A 22225-nucleotide genomic window follows, 5' to 3' on the forward strand; every position below is an offset into this window, starting at 1 on the left:
AGAGGACAGTGTAGTTGAACTGATTCATCCAAGGGGTCAAGATGGGGAAGGGAGAACCTAGATAGGTGATTGCTTGGGAAAGAACTGAAGGTTCAAGGGATTTGAGGTCACAGTATGGATGAAGAACAGGTTGGGGGCTACAAGGCAATAGAAAAGATGAAATGATAATAGATTGTGACCAGATCAGGGAATTTCAGAGTATGTAAACATGAGAAGTGGTACATTGTGGATGATGGCAAGATCAAAGATATGACTGTTTTTGTGTGTGGCTCAGGTGGGGTGGAGGAGTTGCTCATTTATAATGTGTAAGTCAGGAACTCTGAGGTTAGGGTGTTTGAGGCAATATAAATATGTTTGTGAAGTCCCCGAGCATGAGAGTAGTTGTTAGGGAAGAGGTAAAGATTGTGAATCAGTCGCTAAAATCATTGAAGAAAGAGGGGGAGAGCCCTGAAGTAGACAGTAGACAAGAGTTACCAAGATTTTGATTGAGTGGCAAGTGTGGACTGAGCAAATCTTAAAGGAGGAGAGGTTACTGAGTGATGATAGTAGAGGGAGAACCCAGAAGTGGCAGAGGAAACGAGAAATATTCCCACTCCCCACCTTGACTAGTGAGTTGGGAAGAACAGGTGAATGTGCAGCAAGTGTCAGAAAGAGGAACCAGGGAGAGAGGCAGGGCTCAGTGGGAATCAGCAGGTGGAAGGAGCAGGAAAGGAAGAGATTTGAGATGCAAGCAAGTTTCTTACCTCTGGACCAGGGAACATAGTGGAAGGGCTGGGTAGTTTTAGAGTGCAATATTAGGGGACTAGAGGGTAGGATTTAAGGCAATGGGAAGAACATATTGGTCAGTGGGGGGAGGGGGAACAGCGTTTGAATGATGTATCTAATTTTCAGCTAGTTTGTTGTTTCGGCAAGGTTTTATATCTCTTGGGTCAAGCTGTTAAATCTCCTTTTATAGTTCTCATTTAATTTCCATTTAATTTCCTCTAGCGCTCTCATTTCGTTGATTAAAAACATTTTTAAAAACTCTCTTTAAAAACAAACAAATAAACTCAGCTCTTGTTTCATCTCTTCCAAGAATTCAAGTTGTGCTTTTCTTTGAGGCTTTGCTTGTAGATGTTTTAGGATCTTTCTTCTGGGCTTATGTCGTGAGTGTCCCTGTCGCTAGCTTTTTACGGTTGGATTCTTTTTTTGTTTGCCCATTTTTCCAGCCTGCTTCCTGACTTTGGACTTGATGTTAGGGCTGGATTCTGTGTATTTCTGGAGGGAAGATCTGGGCTGGTCCTGCTCTTGCTTTCTTGGAGGTATTGAGTATTGTGTTGCTTCAGCTTCTCAGGAACAGCTCAGACTGGGAACCCGCAAGCTTCTGGTGCTCCCAAAGTGGTCTGATCCAAGGCAAATTTTTAGCTAGTCTGAGATCGTGAAATTTCTGACCTGGGTTTGGATCTGAGTAAAATAGACTGTTGTTGAACTTAGCCCTTTTCAACTGGCTGAGAAGTGTTGCTGGTTCAAGGGACGGAAGAAGGCTTCCCTTTGGCTTGAGATTCCAGCCCTGGGCTTTATTCAGGGCTAGAAGCTAGAACTGAGACCCCTCTCTGCTCTGGGGTCTGAGTCACACTGCTGTTGTTTCCTTGGGAACTTCCCTTCTTGGTACACAGGCTGACGCCTCTGACTGCTCCTTAGCCTAGAATGCCACCCCGGGTATAGGTCCTTTCAGTCTGTGCTGGAACTGGAACCAGGCACAAGGTAGTAAGTGCACTTGTTCGTGCCCCCAGATGAGTTTGCTGTGCTCCGGTCTGGGTCTGGGAGGTCTTCTTGCCCAGGAGCACTGAAATGCTCAGGTGCTTCAGGTATACCCTCCTGGCCAGACCCTGTTCTTTGTGACCATAGAGCTTTCAGAGTGTCTCTCTGTGCCATCTTGGGCTGCAAAAATGACACTGACTTTTTCTTGAATTTCCCAATAAGGATTCAGCCATTTTCTAGATCTGTTAGGAAGAATTTTATCTTTTTTGGGTGGTCAGAATTCATGGTACTAATTTCTTCCTCTCTGCCACCTTGATGCTACTTCCTCTTTGGCTCTTTGCAACCAACATTCTCTGTTTTTTACCTCAAATGTCACAGAAGTGAATTTGGATTTATTTCATGTGGACTTTGTATATGATATTTGTTTGGCTTTGTTCTCTGCGTAGCAGGGCAAGCTGCCTACATTATTCCCTCTCATATATTGTTTTGTCTTAATCCTTAAAGTTACCTTGGTTCTGGGACCTCTGACTCAGAGGTGTGTGTTTGCATGGCTTCTTGGCCAAGATTAAGATGATGATAAATTAGAAACACATGTCCTCTCTGTTTCTAGCTTCATTGTCATAATGTTGGTTACCTTTACTCTCTGTGTTGAAAGCAGAACTCAGGTATGAGTCTTTGGTCTGTGCATGGCCAGCCTTAAATATTGGTTATGTTTAAGGGGCATGTGTTATTTTCCAAGTCTGTGAAATCTTTAGAAGTTGTAGTGATGGGTTAAATATGGGATTAAGCAGTACCACACCCCACACTGTATCAGGAGAATATATGTGGGTATACAATTAGACCAGAGGTCTGTTGATCCAAGTGGTTGAAAATATTGGTTTAGAAGAGTAAACTCTATAGATTTTTCTTTATTAAGGAATAATAATCCTGGAAGGATGGTTGAATTTTCAAACTACCTGACAGTAAATGACACTGTGACAAGCCTTGATGAGATCCTCTTGACCCCTTAGCATGTGTTTTTCTTTCTTTGGGCTACTAATATGTCGCTGAACTATAAGATAACTAACAGACAGTAAATTGTTTGTAATGGAAAATGGTATAGTATTTTAAAACTAACTTTTCAGTCAGAAGTGACGACTGCAGTCTTCAATAAGTCTACTGATCCTTAACCTTACTATAAGATATCATGGTTGCCCACATAATCCATGTTGATGTGTGTCCTTGCGCAAAGACTGTGTTGGTGCTTTGAACAATTTTATAATTGCTGAAGTCTTTAAAAATCAGAGGCAGCTAGCTATAAAGTGGATAGAGTGATAGATTTGGTGTCAGGAAAATCTGAGTTCAAATGCGGCCTTGGCTTTGACATTTACTAACCATGATTCAGGGCAGGTCATTTAACTTGTTTCAGTTTCCTCATATATAAAATGGGAATAATAATAGCACCTACCTTCCTGGGTGGTATGAGGATCCAGTGAGATAATTATAAAGGGCTTTGCAAACCTTGAAGTGCTATGTAAGTGCTGCAGTAATTGTTGATTTATTTTGTCTTTATATTATTTGTGTGTGTATCCCTTCCCTTTCTCCAAATATATGAGCCATCCCTTGTGAAAAGCATAAAAAATAACAAGCAAAAAAAGCAATTCGGAATAACTAGCCAACGTCAGCTGTGTTTGACAGTATCCAGGATGTTTTCTAGTCCTAGCCCCCTGCCTGTGCAAAGGAGGAAGATGCCTTTTAAAAAAATCTTTTCCTGTGAGCCAGACTCATTCATTATCCTTATCCTCTGCTCACTTTAATTTGTTTTTATTCTTTCCATTTGCATTATTGTAGTCATCATGTACATTGTTTTCCTAGTTCTGCTTTCTTCGCTTTGTATCTGTTCATGTCTTCCCATGCTTCTCTGAATTCTTCATATTCATTGTTTCTCTTAGTTGAGCAATATTCTGTCCATTCATGCACCACACTTTGTGTAGCCATTCCCTCATCAATGGCATCTACTTCGTTTCCAGGTCTTTGATGCTATAAAAATTGTTGCTGTGAATATTTTGATAGATATGGTCACTTTCTATCCTTGACCTTCTTGAGGCATATACCTAGAAATGGGAGCTCTGAGTCAGTGGACAGTTTAGTCACCTTCTTACTATAATTCCAAATTGCTTTCCACAGTAGTTGAAATAATTCATATGTCCAACATCATTACGTTCATTGGTGTGTCTGCCTTTTCATGGTCATTCTGACATTAACTGCTCCTATATTTTCCATATTTATATATTTGCTGGGTATGAAATGAAACCTCACAATTGTTTTGATTTTCATTTCCCTTATCAACAGTAATTTATAGTGGTCTTTGATGTGATTTGTTAATAGTTGTTCTTTTAAGAAATATTTATTCATGTCCTCTGACTACTGAGCTATTGGGGATTGGCTTTTGGTCACATTAATTTGTAACTAAGGTCTTAATAAATATGAAATTATTCCTATATAGATAAACATTTATTGGCATTATTGTTGATAATCACTTTATCTCTTTGATTAATTTGAGGTATTCTGAAGGGTACCTGTGTTAGTAGTGAAGTCTGATTTCAGCACCCATGGTTTTTAATTCCTAGTACTATACTTTGTTAAAAGTGCTAAACTAATCTCAAACTTTTATATTTCCCAAGTGGTACTGTAATCTCTAGGCCTTTATTTCTATGGCTAAATATTGGGACTGAAAATCTGAAATGGAGAAGATGGGGGGAAGGGAAACTATGGTCGTTTTGAGGAGGGAGGAAAAACAACTGTTCTTATTCTGACTTTTCTAGGAAAATAATGTATCTTAGTAGTTATTGGGAGTTCTTCATCCAAATCTGGCTCTGGGAGCTGAGACAGAATAGTAAAACAATGCTTATAAAAGGCTCTTTGGTCATTTAGCTGACTCCATTTTACATCGTAGTATTTTGTTCCTAATTTTAATTTTTAACCTTCACAACCTCACTTGTTTCTATTTTTATCTTTTGGGGATTCTTTCTAGATCAGTATGTAAGTACCAAAGAATCATGGATGGCAGATTATTGTAAACAGGACAAGGAAATGGATATAGCCAAATCAGAAAGTTGGATGGGCTCTTCTGTGGATCCTCCATGCTTCGGACAAAGTAAGATGTTTATTATATATACGAATGTCTTAGTCATATTTGACTTAGTAGTCCGTTGAGAAATTCAAAGCAGAATCATCAACCTTCATGTGGGAATCTACAGAAAATATTACATATTTTCTGTAGTTAATCTCTGCAACTGACAGCTTTCTAGCACAAAATGCTAAAGTTTCTACCTCTGAGGTGAAGGCACACAGATCTTTAACACATTCTGATACTTGTGATGTTATAAATTGATACTCCTAAAATTTCAGCACAGTCAACCTGTAGAAGATTGTTTCATGCTTTGAAACATTGCTTTTCCTGTGAAGTGAATGCATGACTAGTTTCAATCTCCACTGAAAACCCGGTTTAATTTTCTTAGATATAGAGAACGACGACTTGGACATAAGTCGTAAAAAGTGGGAGGGCGTGGCATATCAAGGGTGAAGTAAATAAACAGCCTCAGTGTGTCCACAAAGAATCTGAGAATTGTGTATGTATCCCTCTGAATATAGAGTAATCTCGTTTTATTCTTTGATAACTATATTTTCTTTCTTCATTGCCTCACTTTGAGCTTTGTTTTTCTAAGAGCTGAACAATATAAGGATGAACAACAGTTTCATAACCAGTTGTCATCCAAATTCAGTCCTGTCCCAGCCCTTTATGTCTAATTTCTTTCGGGAAGTCTCTGTGATTACATTTCTTGGCTGGACTTCACATAGGCCATGAATACTTCAGAAATAATCCATCTGGTCTGCGAACATATCATAGGCAGATGGGCTTTCTTAAGTGTCTGAAGTGTTTGAACTGGCTCATCTCTCCTCAGGGTGTGCAAGTGGCCACTTTCTGTCTTCCTTATACTTCTGCAAGGGAGACACAAAGAAATATCAGCTGTGATTATTCTTGGTGTTCCCAGTTTGCTGCTTCTGAGAGCCACAAGGTCATTGTTTCAGGAGCCAGGGCCTTTTGAAACATTGTCAGCTTCAATTCTCTGTCTCTTCCTCTAGACTTCTCAATTTATATGTCGAGAAAATGCAACAGTCTATCTAGAAGACTTCAAACAACCACTAGACTTTGTAGTATAGGCAAAGGAACATTTTTCTAAAGACACTTGTTTGTTGGAAGAGTCTTCATTCTCAAGTCAGTAGTAAATACAACCACAAGGCTGTTGGATCTTCACAGTTCTGAAGAGGCAGCAATTCATTTTCTTTTTAATAGTTAACAGAAGAGGATATGAATGTGTTAAGTGGCATTGATAAAGTATTGTGTAGAGTTATTTATTTCTAGGTCATATTTTCTCAGATTTATAGAGATACAGACCATCTTTTTCTTTATGAAAAGATCTATAAAAGCACATAAAAATGTCTAGATCTTTTTTCCTTTGTCATTCTTCCCTACCTCCTAAACGAATAGAAATCTTTTAGTGTACTGAAATCCTTAATATTAGACTGATCAGAATCCACAGGACTATGATAAGAAGTCATGTTTCTAACAAATTGCAACAAACAGCCAAGATCACATTAGAAATTGGAGCCCTTGGAATTCAGATTCTTGACATGAAATCTGATTGGGACATGCTAATTTCTCAAATATCATTGAGTAGCACATAGGAAGACTTTGTTATGACTTTGAGCATAATCATTGACTTTATTTAGTAAGGTTGTAGATTGTAAAGGATGAACCATTGGGCTTTTGTAGAGTTGATGGATTTTGGAGCTAATGAAAATATGGATAAAAATCTCTAATTTGGATTTTTTAAAAATGAATATTTAAAATTATTTTAAAAATTAGGATTTTCAAAGCCATCAAAGTGAGGCAACTCAAGTAGAGACTGTTTGACTATAGGAAATATAGTGGCTTTTTTCACTCACTTTTGGAGACACTGCCTTCCTTTGCTGAATTTAAATGAAGCTACCTTCACTACCATCTTCTTAAATAGATTTTTAAAGTAGCTTTTCTATGCCATCTAAGTACATGCACATTTTCAAATTCAGAGCCTTTAAAAGGCTTCAGTTTAAGAGTATGTTAAATAATTTTTCTTTCCCTGATTCTGAGGGAGAGTGTGCTAGTTAATATGATAGAACTTCCACACCAATGGAAAGTAGCTTAGCCTTGGAAAAAAGAAACATCTTGATCCCTTTGCCTGGTGCGTCGTTAGCCACTGCCCAACTGCATGGTGCCTGCTCTGTTTGTGTAACGTTCTTTATTCACACTCGTGTAAGCGATGGAGGTGAATCTGCCTGTTTGTTGTCTCTTTCTTTATCTGCTAACTTTGTCTTTCCTGTCTACCAGGCCTACCCCTTGTCTACCTTAGGACTAGGAGTACAGCCAGTCTGACTAACCTAGAGCACCAGATCTATGCTAGAGGTACAGTACAGCTGAGGGAGGGAATGCATGGCTGCTATGGTCTACCAAATGTCTTGCACAATAATCCTCTTGGACTTGGAGCTGATTTTCTGTCCTGCTTGTGACTATTTCATTTTAGCAAGAACAGTAAGAACATTTGACTTAACGTTGGAAATAAACCAAGTATTGCTTCTGATGTTATATTTTTTCCATTCCCTTTTCCCTTCTGGTGAAGGACAAAAAACCAAAACTCCCTTCTGCTGGTTTTTGGCAGTAGTGACATTACACAAAAGGAAATACTATGTTAGCTGGTGGCCACGTCTCATGTTGAAAGGCTTGCAAATGATGGGAAAATTCTTCCACAAACCAACATTACAAATCTCTTTGTTTATAGAACGCTTGGTAAACATTTATTCTTATGGGAATGCAAAAGAATTTCTGGAATATGAGACATTTTAAAATCCTTATGCTATTACTAAGATAAAAATTTCTTATAGTTTTCAATTAGGTACACGTGGTGCTTAAGAAATAGAGGAGAAAATGTTCTTCATTCCTGCCTATGACCCTAGGAACCCTTGAGGCAGGGAAAAGGGAAGGAAGTGTTGGTTGGCCAGGTAGACTCTTGGAAGAAAGAACATAAAAATGAGGACGTCAGCATCCCGATACGCCGTTTCTTCATTGGTTGCAATGAGTGCCCTTAGTCGTAGTTGCCCCTGGGGCACAGTGAATTTTGTAAAAGAAGCAGTTCAGAAAGAGTCCACCCACATGTAAAAACAGAGGCATCAGTGAAATGATGGCAAAGCGGTGGGCTGGTTTCTGGGAGTTTTTATCAAGATTGCAGTGTGAGGGAGAATTTTAAAGGAAGAAATGCTTTGACATTTGTGCAGCATTGTATCTTTTTCAAGGTATTTTCTGGTTTATTTCATTTTATTCTTGCAAAAAACTTTAGAGGTAGGTAGTTTGGGCAGGGATTATTATAGATGAAGAAGCTCATATTCAGAGAGTTCATATAGTTAGTTAGTAGAATGAGGTCTTCTAACTTCTAATCCAGTGTTCTTTTTGCTACAAAATGTTCACAGAGTGGAAACGTTGGGTTTTGTTTATAATAGTCAAATTAATTATTTGAAACAAGTCCAAAAGGGAAAACATTTCCCAAGTTGTAGCCAAGTGAAGCCAAACTAAGATGTGACTAACTTGAAGCTTTCTTTCTCATTTTCTGAAGAGATTGTGGTCCCTGGAGGCAAATTTTCTAAAGCCATCAAGGGAAGACTGTCTTGTTCTCTTTGGTGGCCTTCAAAATTTCTTTCTCCTGTTGCATGGCTAGAGTCCAAATTCTGTTTATTTTGGGACATAATGTGGCAGCTATTTGGTCAGCTTGGCTTCTCCCTGGTGTAGGGTTTGGGCTGTTGTAGCCTGTGCAATCAGTGGTTTTCTCATTGGGTAATTGAGTGTCTGAAGTTTACTTTGGTATGTCTGACAAATATGAGACATTTTGTGACTTGGGCATTGTGCCTAGCCATGCTTTTTAATTTGTAAAACCAAGTACTCTTTAAAAAAAATTTTTTTTTAAATGAAGATCTACCTTTGCTTTTTCCCACTTCCTCTGACCTCCCAGTAGAGAAAGCAAGGAAAACAAAGCCCCTGTTACAAACATACGTAGTCAAGCAAAAAACATTCCTTGCATTGATCATGTTTCTCTGCTCCCTAACCGCCCCCCCCCAAAAAAAGTCTCAATTTGTACTCTGAATCTGGCCCCTTTCTATCAGGAGGTGAGCAGCCTGTTTCATCATGATTCCTCTGAAGTCATTGTACTGATCAGAGTTCATAAGTCTTTTTAAATTGATTGATTTAATATGGCTTTTACCGTATAAATTGTTCTAGTTCTGCTCCCTTCACTTTGCATCGGTTTATAACAGGTTTGTCAGGTTTCTCTGAAACCATCCCCTTCACCAGCCATTCCCCAATTTATAGGCATCCCCTCAATTTCCAATCCTTTGCTACCACAAAAAGAGTTGCTATAAATGCTTTTTATATGTATGGGTCCTTTTCCTTCTTTGCTCTCTGTGGGTAATAGATCTAGTAGTGATATCCCTGGGGCAGAGGGTATGCACAGTTTAATAGCTTTTTAGGCATAGTTCCAAATTGCTCTGCAGAATGGCTGGACCAGCTCGCAGCTCCACCAGCAGTGCTTTAGTGGGCCTGTTTCCCCACATCCCCTCCAGTATTTGTCATTTTCATTTTTTTGCCAACTTAGCCAATCTGATGGGTGTGAGGTGGAACCTCAGAGTTAAAACCAAATACTCTTGAATGTAAAGACTTCTAATATTTTGTTCATTATAACATAGTGATCAAAGTCATTTGCCACATGTTTTTTTGAAAATGTAATTTGTAAATGGAAACTTATAGCCTGGCTCACAGTGGGATATGAAAGCACATCTGGGTTCTTTTCCTGCTGGGTCCCTTACTATAATAAATGCTGCTTTCTCATTGCAGTCATGGAGTGGGAAGGGCCTTTCAGATTTCCACAATGTATACTGTTTGCCCTTCAGATGGCTCTTAAATTTTTCACTCCCCCTCTGCTCTTGTCAGCAGCCTCACAATTACCGACTAGTAATTTAAACACACACACACACACAATACCTCACAAAACTTGGAAACTAAGGGAAGCTATTAGTGTGAAAATAGGTATATGAAAAGTAGAGAAGGTATCTTTGGAAATAGCCGAGATTCTAAAAAATGATCGACTGAATAAATGATGGAGAGATTGTATAAGAGAGACAGGAGGTTAAGTGTTATCCACTGGAGGTTTTCAGTTTTTAGTATTCTACTGCACGCTGGAACCTGATGAGATCTAGTGGTTGTCAAAACAGAGGCTTGCTGTAACCTGAAAGTGCTTGTCTAGAAACACTTACTGTATTAACTTCTGAAAATATTTGATGATAAAAAGGATAATAAGAAAGTTATTACTTTTCAAATGGCAGTGATCTCTTCTTCCCATTAGCCCTTTATGAAACCACCCCCATGCCTCACTTAGAAGGCAGTAAAAACCTGCGTGGGTTGTAGGTTATTTTTCAGCTTTCATCGCCTGGAAAAATGTGGTCCTACAAAGGGAATTTGATTTAGCTTTAGTTGTCCTCCTTCGTCAGAGTTTTCTACTGCCCCTTGATGCCATTTTATCCACTGTAGCTGTAAATCCAGTTAGGGATGGGTGTGTGTGTGTGTGTGTGTGTGTGTGTGTGTGTGTGTATGTGTTTTCATTTTTTCTCTTCAGAGAGGCTGGTGAGTAGGGAGGATTCAGCTAAATTTGTTTTTGCTGTTCTCCATATTGTCATCATCATCTCTGCAGAGAGTTCTCTAAAGAGGAGTTGGGGCCCTCTCCACTGCTACTAATACTTTTCTGCCAGTCTGGGAAGCAGAGAAGATAATGATGATAGGGATGACGCCAGTTCCCATATCCCCCCATGAAGTCTTCCATAATTATTCTGGAAGATTCAGAACCAGCTTCCTACTGGTTAAGTGTTCTTAATAGGGAGGACCAGATTTCTTACTGGTAAGAGGCATTACTCTCATCTTCTTTTCCTAGCCCTGTGCCTTCCTGGTCTCTCACCACCAACCCCCAATGTTCACCATACTCCAGGCCAAGAGAGCCCTAGGTCATCAGAGCCACCACAGATAGCTGCTCTGTTCCACTGCCTAATGGAGGGGGAGATGGGAGATAGGGAAGTCTGTCCTTCCAGTAGTGTGGAGAAATATGTTTCTGACATCCCAGTTTGGTACTCTGAAGATCTCTTCTTTCTCCTACAGACATTATCATTTATTGTGTTTAGGGTCTGTAATACTGTTAGTGCTATCATTCATATGGGGTTTTTGTGATTGTCCAGGGAATCAAATTAGCTTTTGTAAGATTTTCTATGGGAAAAATAGCTTCCAAGTTGCAAACAACCAACTTACAAAGGAAGTTTTGTAGTCCAATTCATTTGTAAATTGGTGACTGTATATATTGTAGTTTATAATTATCAAATCATTTCTTCTGTGTGAATGTGGCCTCCCTAACTGGGTCATGGGCTCTTTGAGGACAGAAACAGTATCTCATATTACTTGCACATTCCCCAAAGCCCCTAGGACAATGCTGTGCCTATAGAAAGTTGCAGTAGCATCCAGGACATAGGGTGGCTGAAAATCTCTCTTTACGTTGGTCTTGTGTCCTGTGAGGAGAAGGAAACAGTAACATGGTGACAGCAAAGGAAACTGCTGTTTCTGTTGAATTTCCCTGGTGCACAAGGCATCTGCTTCTTCATCGGGCATACTTTGAGAACAGGCTGTCCCAGAAACGAGGGGGTGTCTGTCTCTCAATGAAACCTTTTAAGTAAATCATGGCTTTTTAACCGGGTTTGAATGGATCAGTGTCTGATGTAGGCTTTTTCCGATTCACTTTGGTTATTTACAGATCTTCTTGGGGTTTGGTTTTCTTGTTTCCCAAGCAGTCAGGACCCGAAGGTTGTTCTCTCAGAGGTGTGGGTTGTACTCGGCTCAGTAGCGCGATTAGGAGAGAGTGAGACAGGGAGCAGCGAGCGCTGACTCGTGCTGAGCTCCGTATCAGTGTCTGAGGCAAATTCTTGCTGTGCTGGATGATGACTTCACAAGCGTAGATGATTGGGAGCCGGAAGGGACCGTAGAGATCATTTAGTCCAACGCTTCCATTTTACAGGCGAGGAAACTGAGTCATTAAGGCGATTTGCCCAAGGCCACAGGGACAATAAGCAGGAGCAGGATTTGAACTCAAGTCCTTTGATTATAAATTTGACAGTCTTTTTCTATACCACACTTCAGTGAATTCTCATTTGTCTTCCTGCCATATGCTGCATAGTAAATAGTAAATCATGGCTTTTCGACCATGTTTTGAATGGATCAGTGTCTCATACAATCTTTATCCAGTTCATTTTGGTTATGTACACATCTTCTTGGGGTTTATTTTTCTTATGATCCTTCTGTCTTCTCTGCCTTCATTTGGTTTGTGCAGGCTTTACTTTGGGGCACCAACACCATTTAGTTGGGAGTTTCTTTGATGTCCTAGAATATGAGTTTTCTAATAACCTTCCTTGGTGGTTTTCTGATCACAGAGATGAAAACTCCTAAACGCCGGCAGCCCTTTGTCCCCTTTGCTCTGAGGAATCACACAGGCTGCACCTTGTGGTTTGCCACGCTAACAACTACCCCAACCAGGTAAGGAGTCCTGACAAGATTTCTCCGTAAATGATATCTGTCCTCCTTTTTAACTGTGGGTTTTTGTGAGGGTCAGAAAGGTGAGATTGCAAATAGGGAGGTTTGTTTATTTTGGTAAAGAAAGAGAGACAGGCACGTCTGATTTGGCAACTTACAGGCTTACCCTACTTGACATATCAAGGCTCTGGTGACATCTAAGATACATTCACAGTTCAAGAGACTTGTACAGTAGCTTGATCTCCTCCCCATCTTTTGAAGTCTAACCAAAAGGCCATCTCTTCCTTAATCAGTTGACATTTTGCACTGTTATTAATGATCATTAATTTTCCTTAATAATAACAAACATTATTATTAATTATGACATAATAAACATTATTAATTATGACATAATAATGATAATTAATTAACACTCATTAACAATTTAAGCACTTTGTTTTGTACTAGATTTTCCGTGCACTATTGCATATTATTATTACTTGTGTTGAGTTCTTATCTAAAATTTCCATTATTAGGCACTAATAATGTGTTTCCCAAGTGCTTTCTGTTTGTTGATTGATAGAGCAAAATGCCAAGTCTGAAATATCCAAATGGTGATTGGGGACCCAATATTTAGCAGAGACCTGGCACATTATATTGAAAGTGAGGATCAAATAAACCAGACTTGAATTAGGGGAAAAGGTAGGGCCCATGTGAATTTTTTTCCTTTTTTTAAAGAAACATGTGGTTGCTTGATCTAATCCCAAACCAATCTTTTTTTCATTCTTCCTCCAAGACTCCTCTGAAAACTTTCCTGACAAGAAAAATAAAATTGATCTCTGAACTTGCAATGCACTCCCAAGCTCAGATGGGACTGGGTGGGGTTGGGAAAACTAATGAGATTTCACCTAAGCCAAGAGAGAGACCTTCTGTAATAGTTTTCTGTCATTGAAAACTTGGCTTCTTGCAGCATGGAAATGCTGATCTTTTCAGTGTAGGAATTGAAGTAGATGAATCTATGCTGTCAGCTGTTTTGAAAGTAAGTTTTCTTTTTGTTTTTCTTAGTTTGAGAGCTTAGTTAACTGAAATGTGTTAATGCTGAGTTTCCCCAATAATAATAATAATAAGTTATTATTATTATTTACATAGTACCTTAAGGTTTACAGAGCTCTCATATTTCTTTATTTGAATCTCACAGAAACTCTGTAAAGAAGGAGCTATGTGGGTATTATTATTCCAGCTTTCCAGATGAGGACTTGCCCATGATCATATGACCATGAAGTATCAGAGGCACCATTGAAACCCACATCTTTCCTGAGTCCAAGACCAGTGCCCTTTCTGCTGTAACATACTACCTTTCATCTTCCCATTGGCGGTTGTGCTTGGCACAGCATCATATTCTGTGTACTCAATAAAATGCTAATTTATTGTAACTGAGATTTGTACAACAAATGTGTACAACATGAGATAAAAATTGAGATTTACACAGCACACTTTTCTAGACTTCATTCTCTAGTTGACAGTGATGACTTTTTAGTGAAGTGGAGACTGATAACTACTTTAAATTGGCGTTAGTAGGAAATATCTCCAAAATTCAAGCTCGTTGTTATTAAACCTTAAGATGTTTGCTTTTAGATTCTTTTTAGGCAGGCTATCATAGGGCAAAAATCATAAATATTCTGTCTGTCTTGGGTGGGGCTGGCACTTTTTGTTGTGGTGTTCTGAGTATGTGTGCAGGAGAGATCTAGTTATGTGTGACTTGGTTCCAGGGCAGCTTTGTCTCATAGTGGAAGCCCAGGACTGGTTCCAGAGGGAAACAGAACTTTCCTTGATGATGCCCACAATGTCAGTGAGTGGCGGGAAGTCCTTACCGGAGAAGAGATTCCTTTCGAATTTGAAGCAAGAGGAAAACTAAGGCACAGGTAAAGAATACTCTAATTCCTTCAGTGCTTTAAAAAAGAAGGGAAATAAGAGAAGGTGAATTGCTGTGCTTTACCTGCTTTTTTCATTTAATGTTTTTTATGGGGCTTTTTTTGTTTGTATAAAGACTGCCATGGAGACACATTTATTCCATCAATTTTCTTTGAGCAGATGAAAACATATGTTTCCTCACTAATTGTTTGTAACATAGGGTTATGACAAAATTTTCAAAATATCCTCCAAATGAATTTTGTTATTATTTTATCAAGTTCTATAAAGTATCCTTTTGATAATTGTATTGGTATAGCATTAACACTATAAATTCACATTGGTTGTATTGTTATTTTTATTATTTTGGCACAACCCAGTCAGGAACACTGAATAATGCTTTAACTACTTAAATTGTTCTTTATTTCTTGAAGGAGTACCTTTTAATTGAATCTATGCAAGTATTTTGTGCACTTTGGTAGAATGATCTTCAGATCCTTAATGTATTTTGTAGTTAGTTAAAGTGGGATTTACCTTTGTATTATTGCCTCTTGAATTTTATCATTTTATATATATGTCTATGTAGACATATATCTACAGACATACATATATATCATATGTGTGTCTATATATATATATGTATATATGCTGGGTTTGAGGATTTATTTTATAGCCTGTGACTTTGTGGGAGGTATGGTCTCTAAATAAATCATCATGTTATCAGCAAATAGGAATGGTTTTATCTTTTTTGTCTCTATCTTTTTGCCTTTCATTTTTCAAAATATTCCCAAATCAAAATTTTTAAAAAATAGATGTATACAACATGAGATTTGGTGGGATAGAGTGTGCAGAGTTGACCTCAGTAGTTAGGAGAGGCTGGGCACATGCCTCTGGTACACACTGGCTGTGTCCTCTAACTTCCCAGTGCCCAGGGCAGTTCACAGTATAGGCAGCGAAACAGTTGCTGTAGAGTATACTTCCTTCCTGGGCATTCCCTGTGCCAATGAAAACATAGGTCCGGCTTAAAAAAAAGAAACAATACATGGAATGTGGATCCTGTACAGCTTCACCCAGATCAGGTCGTGCCAAACCAACATCATTTTTTTTTCCTGACAGATTTTTCTAAACTAGGTTAGGGGAATGTTGCAAAATTAGTTTACTTAGATTTGAATGGAGCATTTTACAGAGTGTTTCATGCTGTTCTTATAGACAAGATGGAGAGATGTGGGCTTGATTTTGTGGCCTGATCCAGAGAGTAGTCTTCGGTGGTTCAGGGGAAGCTTAGAGGAGTTTTCTAGGAGGAAACCCTGGGGATCAGTCCTTGGCCATTTAACATTTTTGTAATTAATTTGGATAAATGCACACGTGACTTTCAAAATACAAAATAACACAAAATTTCAGATAGCATATTGAATGATAGGATTTATAAAAATTTGACAGGTTAGAACAGTGAGTTGAATCTATTAAGTTTAAGTGTACCAAGGGTGGTAAATGTCACCTTTCACTTCATAAATACAGGATTGGGGAGGCATGGGTAGGTAGCTGTTTATCTGAAAAAGATCCGGGGGTTTTATTGGACTGAACACTCAATTTTAGTCAGTGACACACTATTTCATTCAAAAGAGCTGCATTAAAAGAAATGTATTGTCAGTCAACAAGCATTTATTAAGTGCCTAATGTGTACCAGGCGCTGTGCTAAGTGCTGAGGATACAAAGAAAGCTAGATAGTCTTGCTCTCCAGGAGCTCACGGTTTAATGATGGAGACAACTTGCAAGCACCTATGTATATATAAGACATAGAAGACATACAGTATAAATGGGAGGTAACCTGGGAGAGAAGGCACTTGGTGCCATGGCTGGCGGGGTGGGGGGTTGGGGAGTGGCGAGTGGGTCGTGAGGAGGGCAAAAAACTGGGAGAGGCTTGTTGTAGAAGGTTGAATTTGAGCTGATTAATTAATTAATCCTTTTAAAATGACTTTATATCACTTTCTATATGCTTTGTCTTGTGTACATGTTGTATACCCCCTCAGGAAGCTCCTGGAAGGGGAAAACTGTTCCTTTGGGGTGGGAGCTTTGTGCCCCCCAGGCTTTACACAGTGCTTTTCATTAATAGGCCCTTCATCGTTGTTTGTTGAATTAAATTGACATGATAGCTGTTTTGAACTATTTAAAGAGCTGTCATATGGAAAAGGGCTTAGCCTTCTGCTCAGCCTCAGATGGCAGAACAGTAACCTAGTCCAAGAGCAAGGGTCCAGTGGTGGGGGCCAAACTTGGTGTCAGATGGCCTGGGTTTGAAGCCGTACCTCACTCCTTAAATGGATGACTTTGAACTAGTTGTCTTTGAGCTTCCTTATATTGAAAGTCAGAACCATAATACTTGTATCCCCTGTCTCATAGGGTTGTGGTAAGGACAGCACTTTGTAAACCTTAAGGGACTGAGTGGAAAGGTACATATGGACTGTGAGGTGCCTCTTTGGCAGGCATACTCCTATCCCCAATTGGATGGGCTGCTTTGGGAGCTTGTGGCTACCCATGTTCCTCTAGAGGACTGAATGATTATTTGTTTGGGCTTCTTGTTCAGGGCCGGGTTGTAGTCAGTGGCCTCAGGGGTCTCTTTCAGATGTTTCTGACATTCTGGGATTCCTGGCCATATGATCATACGGATATCCTTTTCTAGGAATAGACACCTCAATTCTTCTGTGGCAGGTCTATGGCATAGCAACCTCTGAAGGAAGAAAGCTTTCCTTTGATTACTTCTGTATGCCATAATGTGAATTTTTGTATTCATGCATGAACTCCTTAAAAGTTTTTTTGTGTGGGATTACAGTGCCTGAATTTTCAATTTCTGATTCACAAAAGTAAATAGAGTGGTTATAATTATGTTTCTTAGCACAGTTCCTGTTGTTAGTAGGAATCTTACAGCTCATCCTTTTCCTTCTTCCGAAAGGCAAAACCAAAAGGTACAACAAAAAACCAAATAAATGAGGTGTCTCTATTCTCTCTTTCCCCCTGCCCCTGTACAATGTAAGAGGGCAGGCTTAGCGTAGACTTTTGTCTTCATATATTCATTAGTGGCTTATCATGATGGCTTATGAAATGTTTCAGTTGAGTCAAATTGTCAGGAATCGAACCAATGGTCCAAGTACATGCCAATTCCAAAAAGTATTGGGAATCATTATTCTAGCAGTGATACCTGGTGAGCTTCTGGACAGAACCAGCAGAGGGAGCAGACTGCAGAATGGCTTCATGTTTGGGGCATGCAGGATCGAGTAAGAAGAAAGTTTTCTGTCATTAGGTGGCATATAAAATAAATACCCAGTACATGTTGATTATGTGAAGACAGAATTTGGTTTTTGAAACTACTAATGGTTATTTTCATATGAGGCTGAAGTTAGGTGCTTGGACCCAGGCTTCCATGGGTCCAATCTATGGACTGCTAGTGTTTTTAGTCTGCACATGTAAAAACCTTGATCCCGTGGTGAATGCTGTGTGTTCCATCATTTCCTAAGGGCGTTTTAGTGTATGTGTATTGACATGGATTCTAGACATTGAGCCTTTAAAGGGATCTTAAAAAAGAGAGTATAAAAATGAGTAATGTATTAATACATATCTGGAAGCCACTTAAATTTTAGCTGCAAAAGGACATCTTCAAGGTTTTCCCAGAAACTTTAGAGACAAAGTTGTCAGTGAGTCCAACTACAGAGTTATTTCTGTTGTATTAAAGGGGATGTGATCTCGCTCTCTTTTTTTTCCTCCCTCTTCAATTTCCATGTTTTGTAACCTATTTCTCCTCCTGCATTTCTCCTTGAATTCATCAATATAAGTGTACTCTCTTACTCTCCCCCTTCTATACTCACCTCTGGCCTCAAATCCAGATCCTTATTTAGAGCTTCTGGCTTGCATTAGGCAAAATCTAAAATAGAATTAAATGTGTAATTTCCTCCCATTCCCCCTGTTCTTCCTGTTGCCTTCTGCTCTGATTTCCGCCAAGCACTTCAGTACTTAAACTTGGAAGATCTCTCTCATGTACTCTTCTCTAGTCACATGAGACTGACGTCAGAATGCTTGACAGAAGAACCAAGGAAAAGATGATGTTTTCATATGTCTTCAAGGTCATGGTTCTATTATTGAACTATTAATATGGCAGTTTTACTTTTCTAAACTCACCTCATTTTAAAGGTTGTCTTAGGAGATCGTCAGATCTTGTGCAGTTGAGAGAGAGGGCAGATGGTCAGAACTAGCAGAGCTTGCAGTCTGTTTTATTGATACGGAGTTAGATCATCTCTTTTGCCTTTGGACAAGTCCATTGACCTCTGCAGGCCTTGGTTTCCTCATCTGTAAAGTGAGGGGATAGGACTAGATACTGTCTAGTAACCCAGTATCCTTTTGTGCTGGCCATTACAGGGCTAAATTCCTTGTTCTTAGAATCTGTTCCTAGAGCATTTTCTCCCATGGGTCTTTGTGTAATGGCTAAATTAAAATGGAAATACCTCCTTTTTCCTATTTCTTCTTAAGATGGGGTTTAATGCTCCCTCCCTTTTTGCATCCCAACTGACAGGCATACGCATGACCTCCGAATCCACCAGTTGCAAGTGAGAGTGAATGGCTGGGAACAAGTGAGCCCTGTGTCCGTGGACAAAGTGGGGACCTTTTTCCGATATGCTGCCCCTGACAAAAATTCATCATCTTCCACGGTGTGTGCTTGTTGGGAATCGGTGATAGCATGATTCTGGCCTGGGTGGCAATTCTCCTGTGCAGCTACATGTCCAGATAATAAAAATACAATGTTAGGCTCTGTTCTGTTGAGATTTGATTATTGTATATATTCTATTCTAAGAGGAAGGTATAGTATAATTTTAAGTCAGTTACCAGGAGTGATTTGCTTTGTAAAACTTCAGTTATATAAGGAAATAAGCATTTGTTAAGCACCTACTATGTGCCAGGCACTTTACAAATCTTACTTCATTTGTTAAAGGTATACCCTAGTGCCCATCAGTACCAGAAACACTTACTTAGGTATCATTAGAGGAGATAAAGCTCAGTTGTGATAGACCTTTTATTGCCATAGACGTAAAGTCCTTTTGAGTTCCACCAGAAGGAATCTTGTGTTTGATATGGAGAAGTAGGAGGATCACCATTATGCTGACTAAAGGCTATTCTCAATGGAAAATTGAGATTGAAAATTTGATCTATCTTGGGGAGAGTTTTCAGACTCTAATGGCCTAGCCAAACATTTACTAATTTGCCAAACATTTTATTTACCTACCCTGTTTCTGTCACACTTTCTGGCCTCCTCCCTTCCCTATGTTGCTTCTAATTAGTGTAATTACATACTAATCTAGTTACCCATTATCTCTACCTCTCCTAATTCTTATTGGAGATAGATGTAGACATCTTCCCCCATCCCTTCCCCGCCCCCAGCCATTTTAGTTGTTCATCATTCATCTTCATACCTACCCTCATCCTCTGTCTTGTGCTGATCTATACTTTATAGGATTATTTATCATGTTGAAAGGTGTAAGGGAATGCTATTAGTAGCATTAATAATAAACATGTGAAGCAAAGGAGGAATCTTGAGAGATTTAGCAGTTCTAGGTGCTTGCAGGCTCACTTGCCTGTCAGCAGTTCTTAATTCCTTTGGGCTAATTTTTCACTAATTTTCCACTGATGAATATGTAAGTGCTAACCTGCTGTAGCTGATTTCCTCAGGTTTGTGTTCATCATGAACATTACACAATGTAAATTTCCATCTTTCTCCCTCCAGAACCTTAAAAATTCCTGGAACTTTAATGCCTTCAATTCCTATATTTGTCAATGAAAGGAATATTCATATTGAGCTTTATTATCCCATTCCCCAAAATACCTGTAACAAGTGTGCCTCACTTCTTGCATTAGTATAAATTAAAAATTGAGGGCTAGAAAATATTCGATATAATTTTTAAGTAGACTGTCTTCATTTTTTAATAGATTTTAATTTGTATCATCAGTAGATAACCTAGTTTGTGATATTTTTGTTTTCTTCTCCCTTCCTCCACTCCCTTCTTTAGCATTTTCTGTTAGGTAGTAGGTATTTTGTAAAAACAGAAACACTTTATTTAAATGCATGAAAGGATCCTCCCTTTATTGGATATAGCAGTGAATCATGAGGGAAAGAATTATATTATTCCTCTGTGTAGCCCCCAGAATGTCTGGCACATAAAAGATATTTAGTAAATAACAGTTGAATAAATAAGTGAGCCTTATGTTGAAAATAACTGCTCCCCTAGTTTAGATAGTCTGTTAATCCAGATGTTCCTTTAATGAATTTTCACAAAATAAGGTATTAGAATTTGGTGTCTTTGCATCCTATGTGTTTTGTGCTGATTGTTTAACTTCTGGGTTTTTTTTTAGATTGGCAGCCCTAGCAGCAGAACAAATATAATACATCCTCAGGTCTATGTGAGTATAGCTTTTATTGTTATGATTTTACATGTATTATTTATACTCTGTGAATGGGACCACAGTATTTCTGATGAATGTGTTCCTATGGTGATCCTAGAACATACAGATTCTTGCAAATGAAATTACTCTTCACCCTTTTCTCTTAATGATCATACATTAAGTTTTTAAAGCAAGTTCCTTCTGTGAAACCTCACTAAAACAGTCTTTCACTAACACTTCATAGCTGAGACTGATTAGGTCAGAATAAGACAAATAAGAGGGTGATTCCGAAGTCTTCCAGAATAAGGATACAAAGAAAAGCCATGGACAGCAATATACAAGAATGAGTAAGACTGAAAAATTTTAATATTTTTTTCCAACTGGCTTTTGAGTCTTCATAAGACAACCTTCAGATTTCTGCTTAGAATTCTGTCCTTGAAGGTGTTGGGTTTTGAAATGTAAGCTTTTGGGCATTTAGGCCTGAAGACAAAGTTAAGATTTAAATTACCACTCTTCAGCAATGAATTTGTCAGGGCTTTACTGCATTGGGTCAGTGTGAGCCTTAGTTCTGGTGATCTTTAGACTGGAGATCTTGGCTCTGTGTAGACCCTCCAAAGGGATGTCAGCCTTTTCATTGGCACTTTCTGAAAGCATGACTGGTATATTTTGTTGTTGTTATTGCAAAATGCACAGGTCTTCATTTCATTATTTTATGAGATTGATTCAGATACTGTTTATTTTAGTAAAGAAGTTGGCTGTGCAAAAAACCCAGATATGATACCATTTGTTCTTTTAACTAAATAACGTTGCTAGCGCGTTCTGGGCATACCTTTTAAGAATAATAGTTAAAGAAACTATTTCTCTTGAGAGCGTTGTTTTTGTTCACTTGTTCAGTGGTTTAGTTGTGTCTCACTCTTCATGACCTCGCGGACCATAGCCTGCTAGGCCCTTCTGTCCTCTGCTGTCTCCCAGAGTCTGTCCAAGTTCTTGTTCATTGTTTCCATGACACTGTCCATCTCATCTTTTGTCATCCCCTTTTCCTTCTGCTTTCAATCTTTCCCAATATCAGGGTCTTTTCCAAAGAGTCCATTCTTCTCATTATGTGGCCACAGTATTTAAGTTTCAGTGTTTGTCCTTCCTTTAGATCTCCTTGCTATCTGAGGGACTCTCAAAAGTCTTCACCAGCCCCACAATTTGAAAGCTTTCCTTCCAAGGAGAAAGTGTTCTTTTAATTTCATGGCTGCAGTCACTGTCTACAGTGATCTTTGAGCTCAAGAATATAAAATCTGACACTGCTTCCAGTTTCTCTCACTCTATTTGCTAGAAAGTGATGGGACCGGTTGCTAATTTTTTTGATGTTAAACTTCAAGTCAGCTTTTATACTTATCTCATTCATCCTTATCAAGAGACTTCTTAATTTTTCTTCACTTTCTGTCATCAGAGTGGTATTATCTGCATATCTGAGATTGTTGATACTCTGTCTGACAACCTTAA

At 38.8% G+C, this 22225-nt stretch overlaps 1 protein-coding gene across 1 annotated transcript in view; it reads left to right on the top strand.

The window, feature by feature from the left end:
- VPS13D (vacuolar protein sorting 13 homolog D) overlaps nt 1–22225 on the top strand; it is a 332377-nt gene that overhangs the window by 113867 nt on the left and 196285 nt on the right. Inside the window, exons 39-44 of the mRNA XM_036744767.1 lie at nt 4754–4876; nt 7151–7225; nt 12325–12427; nt 14173–14325; nt 18870–19005; nt 20702–20749. Coding sequence (XP_036600662.1) covers nt 4754–4876; nt 7151–7225; nt 12325–12427; nt 14173–14325; nt 18870–19005; nt 20702–20749 — 638 coding nt within the window. The remainder of the gene's footprint in view (nt 1–4753; nt 4877–7150; nt 7226–12324; nt 12428–14172; nt 14326–18869; nt 19006–20701; nt 20750–22225) is intronic.

Source organism: Trichosurus vulpecula, chromosome 2, assembly GCF_011100635.1.
Source record: "Trichosurus vulpecula isolate mTriVul1 chromosome 2, mTriVul1.pri, whole genome shotgun sequence".
NCBI lineage: Eukaryota > Metazoa > Chordata > Mammalia > Diprotodontia > Phalangeridae > Trichosurus > Trichosurus vulpecula.